At 40.1% G+C, this 22,621-nt stretch overlaps 1 protein-coding gene across 1 annotated transcript in view; it reads right to left on the bottom strand.

Annotated features, from left to right (window-relative positions):
* The window catches only part of LRP5 (LDL receptor related protein 5), a 116,216-nt gene that overhangs the window by 9,165 nt on the left and 84,430 nt on the right, over nucleotides 1-22,621 (bottom strand). The window contains exons 10-21 of the mRNA XM_053395472.1: nucleotides 22,158-22,384; nucleotides 20,608-20,792; nucleotides 18,053-18,376; nucleotides 16,283-16,485; nucleotides 12,959-13,170; nucleotides 12,263-12,453; nucleotides 7,916-8,125; nucleotides 6,880-7,005; nucleotides 3,420-3,656; nucleotides 2,830-2,940; nucleotides 765-1,001; nucleotides 14-153 (exon numbers count right to left, since the gene is read on the bottom strand). Of these exons, the coding sequence (XP_053251447.1) occupies nucleotides 14-153; nucleotides 765-1,001; nucleotides 2,830-2,940; nucleotides 3,420-3,656; nucleotides 6,880-7,005; nucleotides 7,916-8,125; nucleotides 12,263-12,453; nucleotides 12,959-13,170; nucleotides 16,283-16,485; nucleotides 18,053-18,376; nucleotides 20,608-20,792; nucleotides 22,158-22,384 (2,403 nt within the window). The remainder of the gene's footprint in view (nucleotides 1-13; nucleotides 154-764; nucleotides 1,002-2,829; nucleotides 2,941-3,419; nucleotides 3,657-6,879; nucleotides 7,006-7,915; nucleotides 8,126-12,262; nucleotides 12,454-12,958; nucleotides 13,171-16,282; nucleotides 16,486-18,052; nucleotides 18,377-20,607; nucleotides 20,793-22,157; nucleotides 22,385-22,621) is intronic.

Genomic DNA, 22,621 nt, shown 5'->3' with positions numbered 1-22,621 from the left:
TTTGAAACCTTACCTGTGGATAGAAGGTGGCTTTAGTGCTGGATGAGCTACTAGAGGAGGCCCCGGTTACGTGGTTTCTGTCATAAAGAGGGGCACCGCTGCTTCCCCCCATCAGGCTCATGGAGCTGATCATAGATTTTCCACAAGAGATGCCTATACGGATGTAAGGGGGGGAAATGGAACAAAGGTCAACTTTTCTAGCTGTTCTACACAGTTAAATCAAAGCAGTCCTTGAGATCCTTCATATACAAATCTTGCGCAACACTCCTCCTTTTACTACAAAGCTCCATTTCTATTTTTTAATGTAATGGACTATCGGAGAATGCCCTAAGCCTGGGGCAGTGAACCTCAGGCCTGTAGGTGGTCCTCTGGCTATCTGGTCCTCGGGATGCTTCCCAGACCACACCCCTTCTCCTCAGGCCACACCCCTACTCCACACCATCCTCATTTGCTTTTGCATCTCTGGAATCAAAGAGCACCGGCTTGCCCCTGCGATCGAGGGGTCTGGGACCAGGCGATGTGCGCACACCATGCGCACCTGCTGCGGGGCGTGCCTACATCACCAATGACACTAAATGCCTGACTTCTGGATGATGCAAGACAGGTGCCTGTAACATGCACAGTAGCTAATGTACTCCAATATAACACAATGGGCACAATACGATGGCGATTACGCAGCATCATTCAATTGCTATTTGACACATTCCGAAGCTAAGGGGATGGGGGGGTGAACAATTAAGATAACAATGAGGTACCATCCTTACCAGTGAATGTGCCATGCTGAGAACTCCCTGGAGCGATAAAATTTAAAGGGACATGAGGAGTGCCACTGACGTATTCATGTGGGAAAGGTCCATTGGGTCCAGCATAGCGCTGACATACCACTCGTTGGCAAACAAAGTACATTGATCCCATAACAAAAAGGGTAAGAATGATACCAATGACAGGCCCAATAGCACTGCTGTGGGGCTGTGACTCATCAGGAGGCGATTTACTTTTTGCTGTAAAAAACAAAACAAGAAGTTAATTAATTAAAATTAGATGTAAATGCTCTGAAAGGAAGCCAGATGACAGCATATTCATAAATATATATTTCACCCCATTTCCTCACAACATATATATTAGCAGTGTCACTCAGTCATGTTGTTTGATAGGACCATGGATGTTTACATTCGGATCTACTTTTCAAATTATGAAGGACATCCACGGAGAAGCTCGGTTGACATAGTTTGAGAGTGTACATACTTTCTTCTTCTAAGGCTTTCCCTTATGCAACTCTCAATACTGCTAAGTTCTCAGTCTGAACCCAAAGTCAACAAAACAGTGAGTGCAATTCAGGAAAGTTAAGGAGACCAAGATTTTATACAGTGCCAATAGGACAACAGCTGTGAGAGGGTGAGCAGGAAACTATGGTTTGGGGTGGAACAGGACCATATCAGAGCATCCTCGAATTCAGATGCATAGAGATACAACTCCCTCCCGCTTGCCCTAAAACGTGCCTATCAATTTCTCTCTGGAAAAGCTGTGCTGTAGTAATGAGAACCAGAAGTACCCTTCCCAGGGTGAGGTATATAAATTCTTCCCCGCAGCTTGTATTCCCTAATTCATCATACTGCTTGTCACCTCCCCCCCCAATCATTGAATCAGTCCCCAAACTTATGGCTGAAACAAATCTTCTATCTTTGTGCTGAGGCAAGATGATGTGTGATGCTCATTTAGTTGTAGCCTTTCAGTAGAGACACCCCTTTTCACGTTAATGGTTGACAGCTGTGTGCGGCCATTTAAAATTTCCCACAGTGCCTCAGAACACCTAGTTTCTAGATTCCTGCTGCTGATGCTGCCAGGCATATTCACATCTCTTTTGGGGGGTGGGGCATGTCAGGCAACGTAGAAGGGGACTGATGGAGGATGCTATGCCGAACCCCCCCAAAAAAACCTCTGTGAACCTGGCCTGAGAATACCAATCAGCAGCTCCTAAATTCTGGACCTGCTGGAAGGCATGATAATAATAAAAAAATCACACGTGTGTTCTATTAGCAACAGCTTCTGTAGCCTTTTTCAATATGTAAAGGAGCTTAACATTTTTAATATCATTTTATCCATCCATGCGGTACGTGAGGATGAACGTTTGTGATGGGCTCATGGTCATCCAGCGAGCCGTTTGATCCAGCAAATAAATATTTATTTTTAAGGCTAACAACTCAACTGAAGCATTCCTCATACAGGCCCAATTATTTTAGTTCACATAAGGTGACTTCTGCTGCAGTTTAAAGTTGTTAACTACAGCCACTGAAACAGAGAACAGCCCTTTTATTCTCCCTGTTCAATTCCCCTTATAAGCCTTTTGCGATTATCTCAGTGCTGCTATCTGTGGTCTTTTCCTCACATGGGTCCCAGGGCTCAGAGAACAGAATTATCAGACTATCTACATTCAAAAAGCCTCTCAAAGAACTTATGGTTAATATAAACCATGCAGGGACTGAAGCCAATTTGAGCAGCCACCAAAGCTTCAGACAAAAATAATTGCATCCGCTTTGGCCTTTTGATAATTGCTGTTGGGCTACATTTTGTTGGGGGCCTGACTACAGCACAGTAGTTCCTTGACAGGATGCGGATTGAGCAAGGGTTTACTGTTGTTTTTAAACAAGACAGATTTCTGAACATTGCAGGATACTGTTAAAGTATATTACATTTTTAAGTGTACACACACAGAGCTGTGAGAAGCATCTGGCTCCAACCCAGTAGTAAAAGAACTGGGTTTACGTTCTTAGACCCAGGGGGCAACATCGCACAGGGACATTAAAGAACTAGATGCAAAAAGCCCCTTACCGCATGCAAGTTCATCAGAGCCATCATTGCAGTCTGGAAAGGAGTCACATTGCTGCTTTATGAGAATGCACTGGCCACTGGCACAACGGAACTGATTTGGGAGACAAATTGCTGCAAGGGGGCAGGGGAAAGAACAGTGGAGGAAACTTGTATCATTCTCAGCTCAAATAAAATGATGAACAGATCATTACCATGAAGCCAGACAACAGTTTTTAAGCACCTCCAAACTGCACAAATTTACATTTTATTTATAGAAATGAAGCATGCTTCACTGTCAAGTTCTAAGGAGAAAAACAGTCAACAACCTGCTGTTCAGAGTCTGCACTGTGCTGATTTTTGAGGGCTACACCTCAGCTGACCATGAAATATGGCTGCAGTTTGAACACCTTATGACATGTGACTCAAGGTGGCATGGGAGGCAAAGCTGCCACTGACAAAACACTGATGGATGCTCTAAACTCCTATAACAGCCAAGTATGGCTTCAAAGAATTACTTCCACTTCCTGTTTGCCTGCTATCACTGTTGTGCCCAGAAATGCCCAGAAGTGCCTTTAGTCAACTAGCTAAAAGATTAAGGTAACAGGTCTTACTTTCACAATCAGCTTCATCAGATTTATCTTGGCAATCAATTTCTCCATTACATCTTAGGCGTGCATCAATGCACTGCCCTTTCTCACACTGGAACTGGGACGCTGAACAAATTGGGCAGCTGTCTTCATCACTCTGATCATCACATTCAGGAAACCCATCACATCGCCATGCCATAGGGATACAGTCTATCTCCCCAGTTGCACAGGTGAACTGGTCTGGAGAACATGTGGGAGGCTCTGGGGAAGGGAATTAAAAACAAAACATCATCAAATTCTTTTCAAGTCTTCCAAGAGATTATACCAATTTAAAACATTTTAAAGCAATTTAAAGCATTTAACCACACACACACTATCTTGCAGTAGATTCTGAAACAGCATCAAGGCTCTTATAGGGAAGGGGGAGAAATCACATGAGTGTTTTGCCAACTTTACAAAAAGTATGAAACACAGAGAACCCACTACAATAGCTGCAATGTTCTGACTTGGAGGCAGACACTACAAACCAGGGGTCGGCAACGTGCAGCCTAAAGGCCGGATGCGGCCGACGAAGACAGTTTTACTGGCCTACGAGCTGCCCCGAACTGAGCTGCCTGCTCGGCGAGTCCCCTGTGCGCTGCACTAAACTGGCGCAGCGCGGTGTGGGGTCTCGCCAAGCTGTGTTGGAAATTGCACCTGCACATGCGCAGATACTGGAAATCGCATCTGCGCATGTCCAGACACCAAAAATCGCTTCTGTGCAGGTGCGATTTCCAGCAACTGGGCATGCGCAGAAACAATTTCCGGCACCGTGGACATGTGCAGACACGATTTCCGGCGCTGCGCTGCACCAGTCTGGCCCACAGATGATCTCCGTGGGAGTGATCCAGCCTATGGCCGGTAAACCTTGCCGACACCTGCTACAAACCATGGCCCAACTATAGATCAACCCCCAAGCTTGATGCAGAAATTGCTACGTGCGTATCTATGCAAGCTGTCTATTGTGACCAAAATGTATTTCTAGCTGCTTTTGGCTTCAGAATTTATAAACCTCTATTGAAAAGTACATCTGAAAAACTGTACATTTGAAGTACATTTGAAAAATACAGATACCATTTCTAACATGCAATACGAAACACATGCACAAAATAAAGGTATGTTAAAATTTAAATTCATGAATATGAAGTTGTTTCAGGGGACTTCTAATAGCACTGTGCTCCTTTATTCTGGAACAATTTATGTAAAGGAGGCAACACAGCTAAAGCCTCAGCTCTGATTTTTCCAAACTGCCAAGGACAGCAAAATTAGACCTGATACACACCTGCTTCTACATCATGTGATATCTCACCACCTGATGACTCATGGGCATACACTGAAAGTTGCTGAATGGTATTGGATGGTTGTTTCGCACATACGAGCCTCACTAGGTGCTTTAGGCTTTGCATGATAAGCATGCATGTATGAATTCACTCTTGTTGCCCACTAGCACAAGGATGAATTCAATCAAATTCAGTGCTTAAAAATTAAATTATTATTAGTATAAGCACCGTGTCTGAATTCTAAGCATGTAGTTAATGTAGGGACTCATGAATTAGGAAGGCCCAGGAAATAAAACGGTAACTAAGATTTGCCACTCACAAGACCACAAACATTTGTAGCCAATGCAAATGTAGATTGGTTCTTCCCCCTCACTTTACATGCCTGTCCTAGTGGAGATGTTTGCCCTTCAGAGTGTTATAACGCAAATGATAGCAGATCAAAAACATGAAGAAGAAAAATCTTTGAAAAAAGGCAGTAGATAATATCAAGCTATTATTGCAAGATGAGGCTGGCTCTGTGTTTAAAATTGCTGCATCCAGGTCACAGAACAAGATCAGAGTAAAACGATTAGGAAAGAATAGGCGAAGACATGGATTTATTGCAATCAAAGCAAAATGCAACATGGCAATAGGAGGAAAGGCTCTGGAAACCTCTTGGAAGTTGAGAAACATGGGCAAAATAGACTCTCTTTCTTCATTTGCAGAATAGATACAAAAACTCCGGTACCACAGACCATGTTGTGGTCATGAGACAGAAATTGTTTATAAGGGAAATTACTCTCCCTGGGGAGCTCATAGTCCTAGCAAATATGCCATTTAAGAGAAACAAGCATTCCAAAGTAAACTGAAGAAGAGAAGTAGTAAGCTGAAATGCTGGAGAAGATTCTTTCCTTAAGAGATGAGATGCTCATTTCTCCAGAAAACACAACCACAAATAAATAAATATATATATATATCAGCGGCAAAAGAAAAGTAGGCTATAGGCAGGGGTGACAGAAACAGTGTCACAAACAAAGTACTTAAACTCGAACTGAGAAAATGTTGGAGCTCAAAATACGCTGCTGTTGAGTAACATGGCATCAGTTCCTTTTAATGATGTTTTGCATCTAACTACCACACAATGATTATGCTATTCCCCACCCCCTCTCCTTTGACTGCCAAGGAGTAACAACAACTGTTAAGCTTCCAGGAAAAGACTCAGAAACCCAAGTCCTCTTTTCGAAACTCTGAAAGCAGAACTCCTAAACAGTGGCCTAATTTCATATGAAATTTAGGCTCACCAGACAACTACGAACAGCCAGAGCCAGCATCAGCTCCTGAGAGAACGCTCCTGTTTATTCCTGAAGCAAGAGAGTCCTTTTGTTCCCCAAGAAACAGGCTGTAAGTTTACTGAGGATCTCAGAAGACTAAGCACAGAGGTTTGTACAAAATGACTTTAAAACAGTGGAAAGTGCTTCTGCAACTGCCAGGCACAGCATCCATTTTTTGTTGATACCACAAGCAACAGCACTTAACACAGTCCTGTATGCTATCTATGCCCTATACCAGGGCAGTCCAACTTTTCATGCCAAGTGGGCTGCAAGAATAGGGGCGCTTGCCTTTTCAAAGCCAGCTATGTTGAGGCGCCATGTTTTGGGAAGAAGGTGCAAGGTTCTGACAGGGTTTTAAAGCCTTCCCACCTCCTTCCCCAAAGGGGGGGCAGGGAGGAGTGCTAATTAGGTTTTGGGAAGGAGGTGGGAAGACTCTAGGACCCTGTCAGAGCCCTCACGCCTCCTACCCCAAGCTGGCAGTGCAAGAAGGGGGCATCAAATGTTGTCTGGGGTTGCATGAAGCTCGAGCAAGACAGGAGAGTGGGTGAAAAGTATCCACTTTTTGCCCAAGCAGCCTATCCACATCCTCGGAGATAGCAAAAAACAGTCTGATATTTGCATGACAAGTTGCAATAATCATGAGAAAACATGGCTTGAGTTTCTTTTGAATCTGTATCAGTCAGATTTGGGGGCAAACACCAGGGGAATTGTGTGCATGAGCTTTATAGGAATTCCACCTATAAAGAAACAAAGCCTGTAGAACAAAGATATCTAAATGTGCTTGTCTACTGAAATCTAAAGAATTTCTTAAGTTCTGCGGAAAGCACATACAGAAAACCCACTTAGGTCACCTACCTCCACATGTTAAGAGGTTCTGTAGAAGGACCAAGTGAACTGGGCAGGAGCACCTTGGCGTTCCATCTCCTTTCGCTATGCAGATGTGTGAACATCCACCGTTGTCCCGGGAACAGGGGTGTGCAGCTTTATGAATTAAAAAAAGAAGAAAAAAGAATAGTTATGCTACTACTGTTAAATGACAACTATGGCAAGGAGGAAGGGTGAATAATAAGTAAAACTGCTGCTGCTGCTACTACTACTGCTACTACTACTGCTGCTGCTGCTACTACTAGGTACTACTAGTAGTACATAAGATGTTTGAAGTCCCAATATCATGTTGCATCAAATTACACAATCAGAATTTTATTTATCAATTGAAATGTATATACAACTTTTTTAATTTATTTGAGCGGAACCCTCAAAAGGGTTACTCCTGAAATGTTATTTTTGTTTCTGTATGTGGGGAGGACAAGATCAGGGGGGAAACTAAACATTATCACAAGGTTTAGTGCCATTTTCAAGCAATAGCATTTATGTGTTAAGGGACTGAACAATTACATGTATGTTTTAAGGGTTTTTTTGTTCTTTGGTAGTAGTAGTCATAGTAGTAATGCCACCTCTTGCTCTCTGGTGCAGCTAAGTGGAAAATTCTGCTGCACCATGCTTATATCGCTTTTGGTAGTCAACATTTAACATGTGAACTTGTGATGCCCTTGCATAAATCACTGACCGCTAAAAAAACAAGTTTTACCCCTTAAAAGTGTTTGCTGTAACAGACCTGTATCCAACTAATTTCTTCAGGGTAGAATAGGTCATATTTTTCTAACAGTAACTTCTATATTCCCTAGGTACATCTTAAAATAATCAAAATATCGCACACTAGAACACAGCAACAATACCTGCTTAAGTTCTATCCTATTAATAGTGACCTCATGGCCTTGGTCAGCAAGCTGAGAAGGAAGATGCCCATGTATATTGTGCTTAAAAGTCTAAAGCATCAAGGAGAATGTATCACTGCAGAAATCTGAAATATCTAGCTCTGTAATAAACTTACAAAATTCCTCCATGTCGACATCTTCAACTGCATGAATGCCAGTTAGATGAACTATTCGACCTTGTATTCTTGTCCTCTTGTACCCATTAGTTTTCTCAGCTCTTTCTATCATCTGCTGCTGGCGGTCAATCCAGTAGAGATGATTTCCCAATACTGTCAGTCCCATTGGCTGAAGAATGTTGGCATCTTGTAGCGTCACACGGTTTGCTCCTGAAAGTAAAATACTATTTTTGTGATGACATGCTTTTTTTTTAAGTTAATAAAATTAGTTCAAAAAAATTCAGTAACTGCTTAATGTTTGCTTAACAATTTTTCAGCATCTCCATTATTGGACGTGATGAAGTTCAAGAACAATCTGGATAAAATGGATGCAGAAACAGACACACGGGCCTACCAAAAGGACTAATGAGGAGAAAATGGCCAACCGGTATCATTCAATGCAGAAAAGAGTGCCCCATTATATCCTGTGTCAGAGGGCTTTTGGATCATTTTTGAAAGCAATGTCACTTGGGCAGACTATACATAAAAGAGTAATTATTTTTCTAGTTTTCCAAATATGTTTGAATGTGCATGCACGCACGCACACTTTGTGTGCAGCAAGCAGCCAATTTCATTTCTTACCAATCTGAACGTACATGCCAATGTAAACATGTTTCTTCCCATGTGACCATAGCTTTTTTAAGCTTCATACTTTGACACACTAACCCCATATATCTGGTGCCACAATTGTATGCCAGAATGTACGGCTCAGGGGAAAACTGTAAATCATAGGTAAGAGATGGTGCTGTAAGTGGGAGTTAATAGACAAATTGGCTACATTCTTGCTTACCTCAAATGAATATACCCCCCCCCCAGTAGATGTTTGAACTGCGACAATACACCCTGATCCACAGAAATACCAGTATAGGGTCTTTTGTCCCCTGCCAAACAGATGATCAGAAGTATCAGCTATGGAAGTGCTGGGTGCTTTGTGGAAGTATGGCCTCTAAGTGTGCTATAGTTCCATGAATTCAGATGAGCAACACAGCCTCACGTGGATTTGAGTAATGCAGCTTAAAGTCATTTAAGCAGGTTATTGAATATATATTATGAAATCTATACAGGCATCCTGCATACCTAGCATTATTTATACACAGATACTTAATGATAATAGGCTCTCAATTCGCTTTATTTAAATTTTGGTCTCCAAAAGGATTGGACTCTGTCCAAGGGAATATAAATGCACCCTATTTAACTGTTTTAAAAACATGCCACTGCAAAAAAAAAACATTTGTAATTTATGCACAACTATTAAGAAGAAACAACCTGCATTTTTCTATTATGTCAGAAAAGCCACATTCCAGCCATTTCTGAGTGTGTGCATAATCTCCCCCCCCCAACATTATTTATGGGTACCTGGTGCCAATATTTCTAAATCGATAACCTCTAATACCTTTGTGAGAACTTAAGTGTGTAAAATCTCTTTTTTCTACTGACTTTTTTTATAATGGTCACAGAATAAAATATTGTAGGTGCAGACTGCAAAATGCTAATGAGCAAACAATTCTGCTAATTTACTGAATAAAATTGCTTGAGCTCAGCCATGCATGCAAACGCAACATTTCTTCTTACTGCAGCTGGTATTAAATTGATTCAGAAGATTACACTGTACAAAGACTCTTGTTTTACTCTCCCAGCCCCCTGCAAAGTAGTACTTCATGGCATAATTATACTAAATAAAGGAAAACATCTGAGGGGTAAGATTTTTTTTTAAAAAAACACAGTACTAGTAAATAAATAACAATTACCCAAAAACAAAAGTAACACACACAGTGCTACAAAAAATAAAATAAAATAAAAATGCACAAGTTATACAAGAACATTTTGCCAAAGTTTATCATGTGAGGTTGATGGCTGTGAATGATACTTATTCTTATTCACATATACAATAAATGCATAACAAATCTCAATAAAAATATTATCTTCTTGTTATCCATTTAAAGGCTATATTTGTTTGGCAAGTTTCTCTGTAAGAATGATGGACCAACAAGCCCCACAAGCAAGTCCTTGTAGTTTCTCAGGCACTTCCAAGCATCACTTCTCTGAAAATCTAGTACTTATAGGAGTTGGATACAGACATTCAAACCCAATGGCTGGGATCCAAAGAGTTCCCTGACGTACACTCAGTGACTAGTTTTCTTAAAAGAAAGAAAGAAAAGCAGACCAGACCTATCCCATGCCAGATCACAACCTTTTTTTTGAAAATTTCAACAGTTTCAAAAGCAGTTTGCCATGTGGCAAGGGAGTCCGCTATTCAATGAGCTTGTGCCCATATTCCTTACATATATTTCATACATAATACGGATCACCTGGCATGGGCTGCGTGATCAGCAAGGATCCTTATGGCTTTGTGGCCAAGGCCAGAATTTAATATGCCAGCTCAAGAGACTGAATCACGGTGCAATGGGGTGGGTTGGAGTGGAACCTGCCAGATTATGAGCAGAACCTGACATAATCTAGCAGTGACTGTACTTTTAAATTCCAATACATGGCTTTTACTGGTCAGAGAAGTAGATCCTGGGTGTCTGACAGCCCTCTACACATGGAAAGAGAGCAGCAGTTAACCATACTAGCAAAAAGCAAGATGAATTGGGACAGCAGACACTTAGGGGGTGCTTTTGGATGCTGCCTGTTAAATTTGGCTATATTTGAACAAGCAATCAGTTCTTTTCCCCAGTAAGCCAAAACAAATTATATTACAAGTATTTAATGTACACAGTAATTAACTACTCAGATTTATAACAGTTAATAAATTCAACCAGATTGAAAGAAAAAAAGGAGTGTCTGTGTGTAGCTCTCTCCCTCCACACACACACACACCCTGTACATTGAGATATTTCACAGACTTTGAGCTATTTTATTACCGATAAGACTTATTTGTAAAACACCATTATAGCTATTACATCCGGCCTAAAGCTACCTCTGGGTTCTGAGAAGCAGAATGTTTTTCAAGGGAGGGGATACAGAGACATGTCTGTAGATAAAACTAGATGAACTGTCAACTTTGCCCAAAGGTTAAATAATAGTAGATTTAACTGCTGTTCTTTGAATTTCACTATAGTAGGATTAAATAATTTTTTAAGAGGTTCATCCATCTACACTGGCATAGAGAAGATGATCTTCAGAGCAGTCTACTAATATATATTGGATTACCTCAGGAACCAAGTTAACTTACACAAGAACATGACGAAAAAGTTTCCCATCCACTCCTCCTGTTAGTAGTCCCCTTATTCCCACTCCCCCAACTGCTTAGGGGGCTTTTGAAGAGGGCACAGCTGGCTCCAGAGGGCAAGGAGAAACAGGGAACTTTCCTTCTGTGAACTTAAGTCAACAACTTAGGATCCAATATATTATTAAAATTTAAGGTAACTTGCCAGGTGCATATTTGCCCTTGGCAACCAATCTAAAATATTTTATTTCGTGCTGACAATATGGAACATGTCCTTTGCACCAAGTGTGTTTATTTATGCACAAATAGGAGAGAAGCACTATGGGTTGCATTAAAAGTGATCATGTCCAAATCAAACAATCATTTATGTGACTCATACTGCCTATTTAATAAACATTGCATTCTCTTTTATCCAGATACCCTTTCTTCTTTTCATTAAAGTAAGAGGGCGGAGGAAGGATTTTATACCAGAAGTATCATTGTAAGTGAGGCACATGTTGCTTGATCAAGCCTAATACTTCAGTCTCTGAAAAATGAAATTCTGCAGATGAACACATAAGGCAGAATAAGAACATCAAGCTGCCAAAAATTGTCACAGTTAACATCCAAGCAATATCAAGTTCATGGCTGAATCTTTGCCAATATCTGTATCAGTTAAAAGTGCCACATATTTCTTACTAATCTCTGCCCAATACAACATTCACTTCATCTTTGTATTGTACCATATATATGAAGCTTTCGTTTTGTGAGCAGACGTGTCCCAGACTGTTACTGGAAACTCTCTTGCCCGCATTCATTTAAAGTCTGATTTAGGGGGTTTTTTTATCATGGAAATTTATTTTGAAATAAAAGTGCAAGTGACAGAAAGGAAAACTGCTTTATGATGATATTCCACCCCAGCAAACAATGACAAACAAGGGGGAAGAATGAGGGTGGGAAAACTAGACTTCATACCTATTAACAGAAAGCTTCCATTACAGGAATCTGTATTATCATCTAAGAATTATGTTACAATAAATCAGTACCCTAGACAAAAAAACACTGCTATTTATGATTTCTGCAGCTCACCAGAAAGGCGACGAAAAGGAAGAGATATAAATTCTTTAAACTATACATAATTTAAATGGAACAAAACACACCTGATAAATCACAGCTTTCAATTCGTTTGAGATCTGCATCTACCCAAAAAAGCTTCCCCAGCTTGTTGTCAACCACCAGGGCAACAGGCCGGAGCAAGCCAGTAGTGAAGAGCACCTCTCGTTCTGTTCCATCCAAGGCTGCACGCTCAATCTTCGGGGCTCGTTCTTGCATATTGGTGAAATACATATATCTGACAACAAGTAGGAAAACAGCCATAGAGAGTTAGCACAGTTTCTTAAATGGAAGATACAGCATATCATGGTATTCTCGCTATGGACCCTGACATGAAGATTTAAGAAGTCTACATCTGAAATAGGACGTTACTGCTCAATTTCCAAGACTGATTGGTCGGTAACTTTGGGGGAGAAGAACAGAAAGAGGAAATCCTATTAACATTAATTTGTATGCAAATTAAAACAAACACGAAGCTAAATTAGAATGTTTCTGAGATTCCCACACACAATGTTTCAGGGACTAAGGTTTAATACCCTGCAGCAAAAGGTCTGAAGGCTTCTACATTTTTAAAGCTAAAGATGTTTCATCTTTGTCAGTATGGCCTGTTGACGCAGCCCTATGCAAGCTGTTTCTCAAAGTTAAAAAAAAAGGCAGGATACATTTCAGAATGTATGAAACTTAAGAAAGTGCCGTATCATCTGAACAATCTATTAATTCTTACAAAACAAAAGGATTCTCACCCTCGCTCAGCATTTACTACTATGGCCCTTGGCTTGTCATGGTCTCCCCGTAGCACAACTCCAATCTGCTCCCCATTAAGTCTGTAGACGTTGACTGTATTTGTGGCTTCACAGGTCCAGTACAAAGTATGGCTGAAAATATCAATACTCAGGTCATGTGGCTGCTTTTCTGGATTTTGACTTTGGTTGGGAGTACTCATGACTGTGAAAGGCTGCAAGAAGATGACGACGACATAAAATAGGAATAAAATGGGGAGAAAGAAAGATATAAACATAACAAAGTTAAGGAATGCATACTGTAAGGACAATCTAATGAAAAGGGCACTCACACAATAAAGGAAATCTAAGTTGCCTAAGGAAAAATAATAGCTCTTTTCCCCCTTCACCCATACATTACAGTAGGCAGCCTCTTATAGATGAGGCATTCCCAGCTATGAGGGAAATGAGTGGATGTCTCTTTTGAAGAGAGTACCCACCACCTGCTATTCAAAGTAAAATCCTCTTATCAAAATCCTCTAAAAAATCTGATGCCTAATCAATTAACCATAACAAACTTTCATGAACAACAGAAGCAGGTAATGGGCGAGGCAGCAATACAGAAATATACAATTTGTGTATTAGAACTAAATTGCAATCTGTTTCTTAATGATAAACAATGTGATTTGTTTAATTTATGTTGTCCAAGCATGGCTCGAATATTACCCAAACAGTTTTGGTGTAAGCAAACAATCTTGCAATTATATAATAAAATCAAAAAACCACAACCATGGAAGTTTAATGTCCAATTATGAACATTAAGGTTCATAAAACGCTAATTAACAGAATTGGAGTATGAAGTAGCAAAAATAGCCAAACAATTAAAAGTACAATTTTTTAATACCCATATGTCCCTAGGAGGTACTTCTTCAAACACTGAAACTCTTGCCTATGCTGTACAACAATCTGTGTCATAATAAGCAGCTTCCAATGTAATTTGCACCTAAGGAAGGGCCACTAATAGGAAGCCATCTAGCAATTAACGCCTGGCAGGCATCCCTCAAAGAGCAGATCTGACACTATAAGGCCCCTCCTTACTACAAACAATAATTCATTATCTGGAAAGAAAATGCTATGGAAAATTCATCACATCAGCCTACATGGTACTTTCCCCAACCCCCTTTTTTAAACTCAACCTGCTTATAGGAATTCTTTGCAACATCTTCTGGGGTCTTTGAGCAAAACACACTGGAAATACAGGTCATGTACCACTTAAGAGGAGGCAGCATGGGACAACATTACTCTGCCCACTGTAAGCTGTGGAGGGTGTAAGGTGTGCCATAATGAGGGGGTTATAAAAATTGCAGTTATAACACTGAGACCACAACATAGAATGTATGTTCTCCTCCTGCTTCCGCAGAAAAAAACTCCCCCTGTCTACCTTAACCATGCTTCTTGCATTATATTAGCACCAATATTAAATTATAGTTAAGGCTAACGAGGGTCCTGCCTTTCAAAAGGTTTGAAGCCTCACAGAAGCTCCTATGCAGCGTGGAGCTGGTGCACAATACAAGGAAGACTAGGGCAGAAAGAGAGACAGAAGCCTCATAGTTTTCTTGTGCATCCTAAGGTCTGAGGCAACAGATGGATTCTGTACCATCTTCATTCCTTCCACTTGTTAAGTCTATTTAGAAATAGTGTGGAAGGGTTTGTTTGTTTAAAAAACACTACAAAATCTTTCCCCCACCCCACTTACTTCACACAGGATTTCAATTTAGTTGTTGGTGGCACAAACCCTTGTTTGTGAGACAGTAGCTAACACAGAAGAGAGGCACAGGCAGACCGTCTAAAGATGTTTGCAGAACAAGGACGAACAAGCACTGTCCTTCAACTTTCCCCCTGTATCCTTTGTGCAGAAGAAGTGGAAAAGCTTTTATTCATAGTTTGCATTTCATCAAATACAGAAAACTATCCTGGTTATACAAACCATGGTTTCCTGTATTTAGACAAAATGGAAAACTGAATCTTATTGCAAACTTCTCATCTCCTGTAACATGTAAAGCAAGAGGTGGGTGGTTGAAAGGGGAATGGGGCTCATGTCTGTACTCAAAATAATAACCCATGATTTGTCAGCAAGTCTGAATCAGGCCCAAGATTGACATTTATGAATGATAAAAGTTCTAAATGATATACATATAACTCAAAACGTAATATTGTGTGCTTGTCAGTTTGTCAGAGCCACCAAAAACATATGGCAGCTATTTCAACATGCTCGAAGGACTCTCAAGGGGAGTAAATGACATTTTAAAAAAGGCCTTACAGCAGTGATGGCCAGATTTGGCCCTCCAGCTGTTTTGGGATTTTAATTCCCATCATCCCTGACACCTGGTCCTGTTAGCAAGGGGTGATGGGAGTTAATAGTCCCAAAACAGCTGGAGGGCCAAGTTTGGCCATCACTGCCTTACAGGGTCCTCTAGACTTCCAGACATTTGGCGGCAGCTAAGCAGAAGAGAGGGAGAAAGGGTCTAAAGAACTAGAAAATCAGACAGGCTGTGTGAGTCTATCAATGAAGTCTAAAGCTGATAGCAAGTGAGACACAGGCCTGGTTTGCATGTCATCCTAAGCCAAACTATGGCTTAGCAGGACTGCGAAAGCATGTGGACTACTGGAGAAAAGCTTACAGCCGCTTTGCTCTTCTGCGGTCCCTTATGCTGCAGCACCCAAGCTAAGCCATCCGAACCTGGGCTCACACTTAAGCTCTCCCCAGTCTAACCACAAGCTGTAACCGAGGCTTGTTTTTGGCTAAGCGTGATGTGTAAAGCAGACCACAGAATGTCAGGGTGTCAGCTGAAGAACAACCACCGCCACCACAAGTAAAATGGAGAACAGGAGGAGGGCGGGAACTGGCCTGCTCAAGCTCCTGACATCATAAACTAAGTATCGGGGGAGGGGTACTAGGATCGCGTGGTTCTTCCCACTTCTTAGAATTATTAACGGAATGTATTGGAAAGAAAAGACAGCTTTCCTCCTCACTTTTCAATAACTATATGTTGCCTCACTATCAAACACTCTGATTTGGGGCTGGCAGCCCTCTATTGCAGAAGGAGAAGGAATGCTGGGAGAGCATTTTGCCCTGTGAAGGCTCTCCACTCCAAGGCCTCAGAAACACTACAGATTCCTTTCCCAGAACGCTTTGAGCCCCAAACAGGACTATTCTTAGAAGGTGGAGATTCTCTAGAACATCATATTACAAGTCTCACCTGCAATACATTTTTACGAAAACATACACCAACAGATAGACATATACCGTTGCTATTATTATTATTATTATTATTATTTTAAACTTACCTGAGTGCCATCATCTTTGGCTCTTTTAATAATATTCTGGCGTCCGTCTACCCAATAGATAAATTTATCCAATGGATCATAATCAATAGCCTTGACATTTCTTAGACCATGGATAGGAAGGATGATGTCTGGGCTCTGCTGGTCATCTGGTATCATTCGACTTATTGCAGTCTTCTGACTAAACAGTAAGAAGCTGCTAGGTGCTAAAAGAACAAAGAGAACATTTAACACCATCATCTATAAATACAAGGATCGTGGCAAAAACAGGAAGGCTCAAGATCTGCATTTGTGAAAATATAAAAAAATAGAAAGAAGCAATGTTCCAGCTTGCAAGTTTTACTATTGTTTTTCCACAGTTAACAGTTTAAGACTGTTAAAGAGTAATTTAGAATCATATTTTCAACTGGAACATAACTATCAATCAGTATAGCAGAAGAGCAAATGATTCAACAATACGGTTATTTTAGAAACTTAACTATTATGCCACTGCTCACAGAGAGAAAAGAAATCCCAAAACTTTTTATTTCACACCAAAGTGCATTTCCTTCAAAAGGTAAAGCTGAAGTTATTGCAGATCTCAAAGTTATGTTTTTGGAAACCTCTGAAATGCACAACAGCTGCGATTAAGTCATAAGACTTTACAGTCTGTTTCAGGGAACTATGTTACAATATAATTGGTTTCAGTGTCTTAAATAGATCAGCTCCAAACCCCAGAGAACCAACCAGTCTACTCTCTATCACAAACAAAACAAAATAAATAAATGCATAGTCCTTCAAGTGGATATGACTATAGAAAAGTTTGAAACAACCATTCACAATCTTTTTGAATTTGGGGATAGGGAGGGGGGGAACTGCTAGGCCATCCTAACCAAGCATACATTGGGGGAGTATGCATATAGACCCTCACCAACAGCCATAATCATCCAGCTGGTTGCTGCTTGCAAGTACTTATGGGTTGGAGTAAAGGCAAATTAAAGCCACCATTTTCTTTTGTGCTGCTCCACCCACCCATCATTCAACTTGGGAAGGAGCAACATCATGAGACTGCTGGGACTAGCGCTAATTCAAGGGAAGAATTAGCACTTCATGATTGATGGAGGGTGAAGAACCACCCCTGATCAGGCATGCAGGCTCTGTGGAAGGAAGTTAATGAGTCTGCCCAGCCTACCCTAGAGCAAGAAATGTGGTTTCTTCCTCTACCTAGCTTCTCCTCCCCAAATTCATTCTTAGGATCTTCTACCTCACTCCAACTTTCTTGCTTTGTCCTGCACGCACTTGAGCCAAGACTCTGTTTTAGTGGGGTGGGCTAGAACAGAGAAAGGGAGAGAGAGTACAGCCTCCAAGGGTGGGATGTTCTCCAGATGCTTCTGGCAGCATCACTTGTGGATCCCTCCCAAAGTTCCAACTCTTTCTCTCCCATGTGCATTTACATTATGTATTTCTATAGAATATGCATGTGTGTTATATGGTAAGCCTGCAACTTATGCGCATTTAACTTGTGCACATTCAGCATTACATGTGTTGCAAAAAAGTGTTTTTTTAATTAAAAGGGGGCGAGGTTCTGAGGAAAAATTACTTTGGCAATCCTAAAAGTAGTACAGAAACAGTTAAATAAATAGATACACACACACACACACACACACACACACACACACACGTGTGTGAACACAGCCAACATGTACAATGAAGGCATGTATGTGAACCAAGGGCTCGCTACGAGAAAATAGTTGCAATTATTTTTACAACTGCAGAAAAAGGTAAAACACATACAACTGCAGTTCCGGCTGTTGGGATCCAACGTGTAGTGAGATGCACAGCCACAAGTATAGCCATTGGGTACGGCCAGGCACAGCTGCCCACAGTGTCCGTTGTTTTGTACACAGTCGTTGAAGCCATCTTGCCGCGATGAGTGGAAAACCAATATATCCATCACAAAATCCAGACGTCCCTGAATTAGCGTCCGGTTTCTCCCATTTGTCTTGTCCGCTCTTTCTATGCTGTGAAGGTTCCAATCTGTCCAGTAGATGAAGTCACTGTACTGAGTTAGGCCAAAGGGATGAGGTAGATCATCAGCTATTATTTCCCTCTCTTGTCCTGAGGAAACATGGACATATGTTGTTAATAAATGTAAAAAAAAAAAAATCAGAATTAGGTAGCCAAATGATAAAAGATTAATTGCAGGAGATAAATTTTAACTTTTTCGCTTTCAAAACATACTGTGTCTAATTTGGATGCCACAAGGATTTTAAATGATCACCAATGACCTTTTAATTACCATGAAGGCAGGTTGCCCATCACGGCCGCTCTACAATTCCCAATCCCCCCCAGCCCAGGAAAACCTGCACAATATTGCACTTTGGGGGAAAAGGACTGAACTAGGTTTGGAACTCAAGAACAGTATTTATTCTTGAACATTCCCAATGAGTGCTTTGGTCTCAATCTCAGTCTCTCTCTCTCTCACACACACACCAAAAAAACATAAATAAAACCATTTGCAATCTACTAACCCAGCTTCACTTAATGGAAAAGCCTCTCCCTGCACCTGATTACAGCCTATACTTTGCTGCAAATGCTATTCAGAGGATGGGCAGTGAATGTATAAAAGGAGCTACTTCTTTTATTGTTTAACATACTCTTGGTTTTTGTATGATTTATATTGTAAGAACTGTTAAGAAGAGCTGCTAAGAACTATAAAATCCGACTGACTGTGGCCAAGATATTGGGAAATCTTGGAAAAGGAAGGGGACAAATTGAGATTGCAGAGTTTTGAAAAACTAAAAGGGAAGGTGAGAGATTGGTTACATTATCATCAAGTAAACGAAGTGTTTAAATTAGACAGTAAAATAGGCTTCCAGGTGGAAAAATCAAAATTAGAGACTGAACTGTTAGAATCCAGTACTAAGAATTTGTCAAAAATGTATGATCTGCTGCTGAAATGGAATACACAAGATGAAATGGTAAAATCAAGTATGATTAAATGGGCTCAGGACATTGGTCACAACATCATGTTTGCTGATTGGGAAAAGTTGTGGACCACCGGGTTGAAGTTTACGGCGTGTAATGCCTTAAGAGAAAATATAATGAAAATGATTTATAGGTGGTACATAACCCCAGTCAAGCTTGCAAAGATCTACCATGTGCCTGACAATAAATGTTGGAAATGTAAAGAAAAGGAAGGTACATTTTTTCACCTCTGGTGGACGTGCCCGAAGATTAAGGCATTCTGGGAAATGATTTACAATGAACTGAAAAAGGTATTTAAATATACTTTCCCCAAGAAACCAGAGGCCTTTCTCTTGGGTATTGTCGGCCAGGGGGTGTTAAAGACAGATACAACTTTCTTTATGTATGCTACAACAGCAGCTAGAATACTTATTGCAAAGTACTGGAAGACACAGGATCTACCCACACTGGAAGAATGGCAGATGAAGGTGATGGACTACATGGGTTTGGCAGAAATGACGAGCAGAATCCGAAACCAGGGAAGAGAAGCGGCGGAAGAAGAATGGAAAAAGTTCAAGGACTATTTAAAGAAATATTACAAAATTAATGACAGTTAAAATGATGTTGGATTAAAATAAATGGTTACTATTAGTATTGGTTAAGACAAAGAGAATAAGGATGATTAACATAAATCTATAGTAAAATAAGGGAAGATTCGCTGAATAATTGTAAGAACTTGGAATACAGAAACGGGAAGCAAGAGGAAGTCGAGGAAGTAAGGTTTAAGAAATTAGGATATGAAATGGTACTTGTTTTTTGTTCTGTTATTGTTTGTGGTTTGTTTTTGTATGTGTTGTTTGTGTTAATATAAAAATTGTTTAATAAAAAATATTATATATAAAAAAAAATCCGACTGACTGAAGCTACAGTTGCTTCAGAAATGCACGATTTTTATTTCATTTCACAGGCCAATGCTTTCAAATATTTTAGTGGGTTTTTAAAAAATAACTTAAAATACAAAGAATATTTAAGAATTTTAAATATGCTCATATATACCTCCCAATTAAGTTTTACACCAAATTATAAATTCACATAAAGCTTACAAGAGCGTTTACAAGGAAGTGAATTATATCGCCATTGCCCAGTTTAGCAAATCAGAATAGTTTTTATACGTAGCATGTTTTCTTCAGTTTGTTGAACTGAATATCTCATTAAATGTTGATATTAAAACTAACGAAGACACATATAAAAATTAAAGCTGAAGCCTGGAACTCTTGGACTGAATTTGTGTAATTCTTGGATTAAGAGAATTCTGCCACCGAATATATATAGAAACTTTTCTGTACATCACATCTGATATTTTCCAAGTAGAGGCAAACTACCAAGCATATTTGATGATTCGATCATGCTTGTGTCGAGGTCAGTCCAATAGAGTCTTTGATCTTCATAATCAATAGTGAGATCGTTGGCACGGCCCACTTTATCCACAAGAGTGATGCTGTTTGTACCATCCATGTATGCCCGAACAATCTTTGGTTTACCACCCCACTCTGTCCAATACATGTACCTGCAATTAAAAATCAGAACAAACAATAATTAGCTGCTTAAGCCATATCAAGACAATGTACCTAGACCTTTGTTTACTTCCTGGCATTTAAAAAGAAAACAACACAATGTATTGTGAGTTTTGTAATAACTGGTTTTAGGTGCTTATTAACTAATGAATAACAATATTAACTGAACTATGCTGAACATTTAGACAATACATATTCTGTTTCAATAAGTATTTCAGAAATTTGAAGATTCCTATCAGCCTGAGTATACGAAATAGCATTCAGTATAGACACTGGTTATCACAATAATCCCAACGACGTTTTACAGAACCAACATTTGTGTAGGAGCATTCAGCCTTTTGATTTCTATAGAACTCAAGATTTGGAAGCAACTGGATGACCCCTTGCGTATTTTACACCCTTGAGTCTAGAGCCATAAAGGAACAGCATTCTTGTGACTATATAAGCAGAAGTCAAACCAACCCAACCAAACCAAACTGATTTTCCTTGCGATTCTTTAGATCTTCCTTCATAACTTAAAAGCAAATTTCTCAGTAATTTCTGTTTATTTATGATATGATAACATTTTGTATCCTGCTTTTTACTTCCATGAAGAACTGTTAAAGCAGTCTGCATAAGAAAACCAACACTACATTCAGTATTGGTACTCTTCTCATAAATTATTCTCTCTGGAATTATTCTGGAGCAGGAAGGTGGGAGGCTGTGGGAGAGGTCTATGGATCGTCAGGGGCTGTGTAGCTGTCAAAACCATTTTGTGCATCCTGTTGGAATGGAAAATTTGCCCTTTCATTTTAAATAAGTCTTTAAACCTAAAGAAAAAAACAGGAACATGAGAACCTATGAAGAGTCTGATGGAACAGGCCAGTGGCCCATCTACTCCAGCATCCTGTTTTCACAGCTGCCAACCAGATACCCATGAGAAGCCAACAAGCAGGACCTAAACATCACAGCACTCTCCCCCAATGATTCCACCAACTGGTTTTCAGAAGCATACTGCTTCCAACCATGGTGGGAAAGTATGGCCATCATGGTATGAGACTTAAGATATCAGTGAGACACTTAACTGGAAGGCAGATGGACAACATCTTCACAAGCCAAGAAAAAAATGAAGAATAATGTTTTTAGGACCATTTCATAATCTTAGGGAATCTTCAACGAGCAATTTCCAACTCCTTGATAATACCAGCTTGTCTGAAAGACTCAAAATAGTCAGACAGGAACCACAACCTAATAGTTGCCATATTATGAATTGACAGGACATGTGTATTAGCTTTGGCCCCTAACCTCAACGTGTATAGTATAGTCTTGCCTATTACTGTTACTATGCTGGGGGTGGGGGGAGGATAAAGCTTCCTTACCCTTTAGATGGATCAAGAGCTAAAGACCTTGGGTTGTCCAAATCCTTCCACACCAGAACTTGTCGGTACAGCCCATCCAACCGTGCCACTTCAATTCTATTGGTCCCAGTATCTGCCCAATAAAGGTTCTTCCCCATCCAGTCCACAGCCATTCCTTCAGGGTAATCCAAGCCAAACTCAATCACATGCTCAATTGCACTTCCATTCATGAAAGCTCGGCTTATTGTCTACAAAACAATTTTGTTGAAATATTACAGGCATTCAGGAACACAAATGAAATTAAGTAATATCTCACTTACTCAAGTTATTATTGAAAGGAAAAATATGCATAAAAAAAATTCATGGCACCAAAGCAAAAAAACAACCCCACAACTATTTTAGAGACATTATCAGGAACAATATTTATGTTCATCTGCATGTTCTTGTAACACAATTTACAAACTATTTACACTTCCTGATTTCCA

Source organism: Podarcis raffonei, chromosome 1 (genome assembly GCF_027172205.1).
Source record: "Podarcis raffonei isolate rPodRaf1 chromosome 1, rPodRaf1.pri, whole genome shotgun sequence".
Taxonomy (NCBI): Eukaryota; Metazoa; Chordata; class Lepidosauria; order Squamata; family Lacertidae; genus Podarcis; species Podarcis raffonei.
This window is presented reverse-complemented; position numbering and strand designations above follow the sequence as displayed.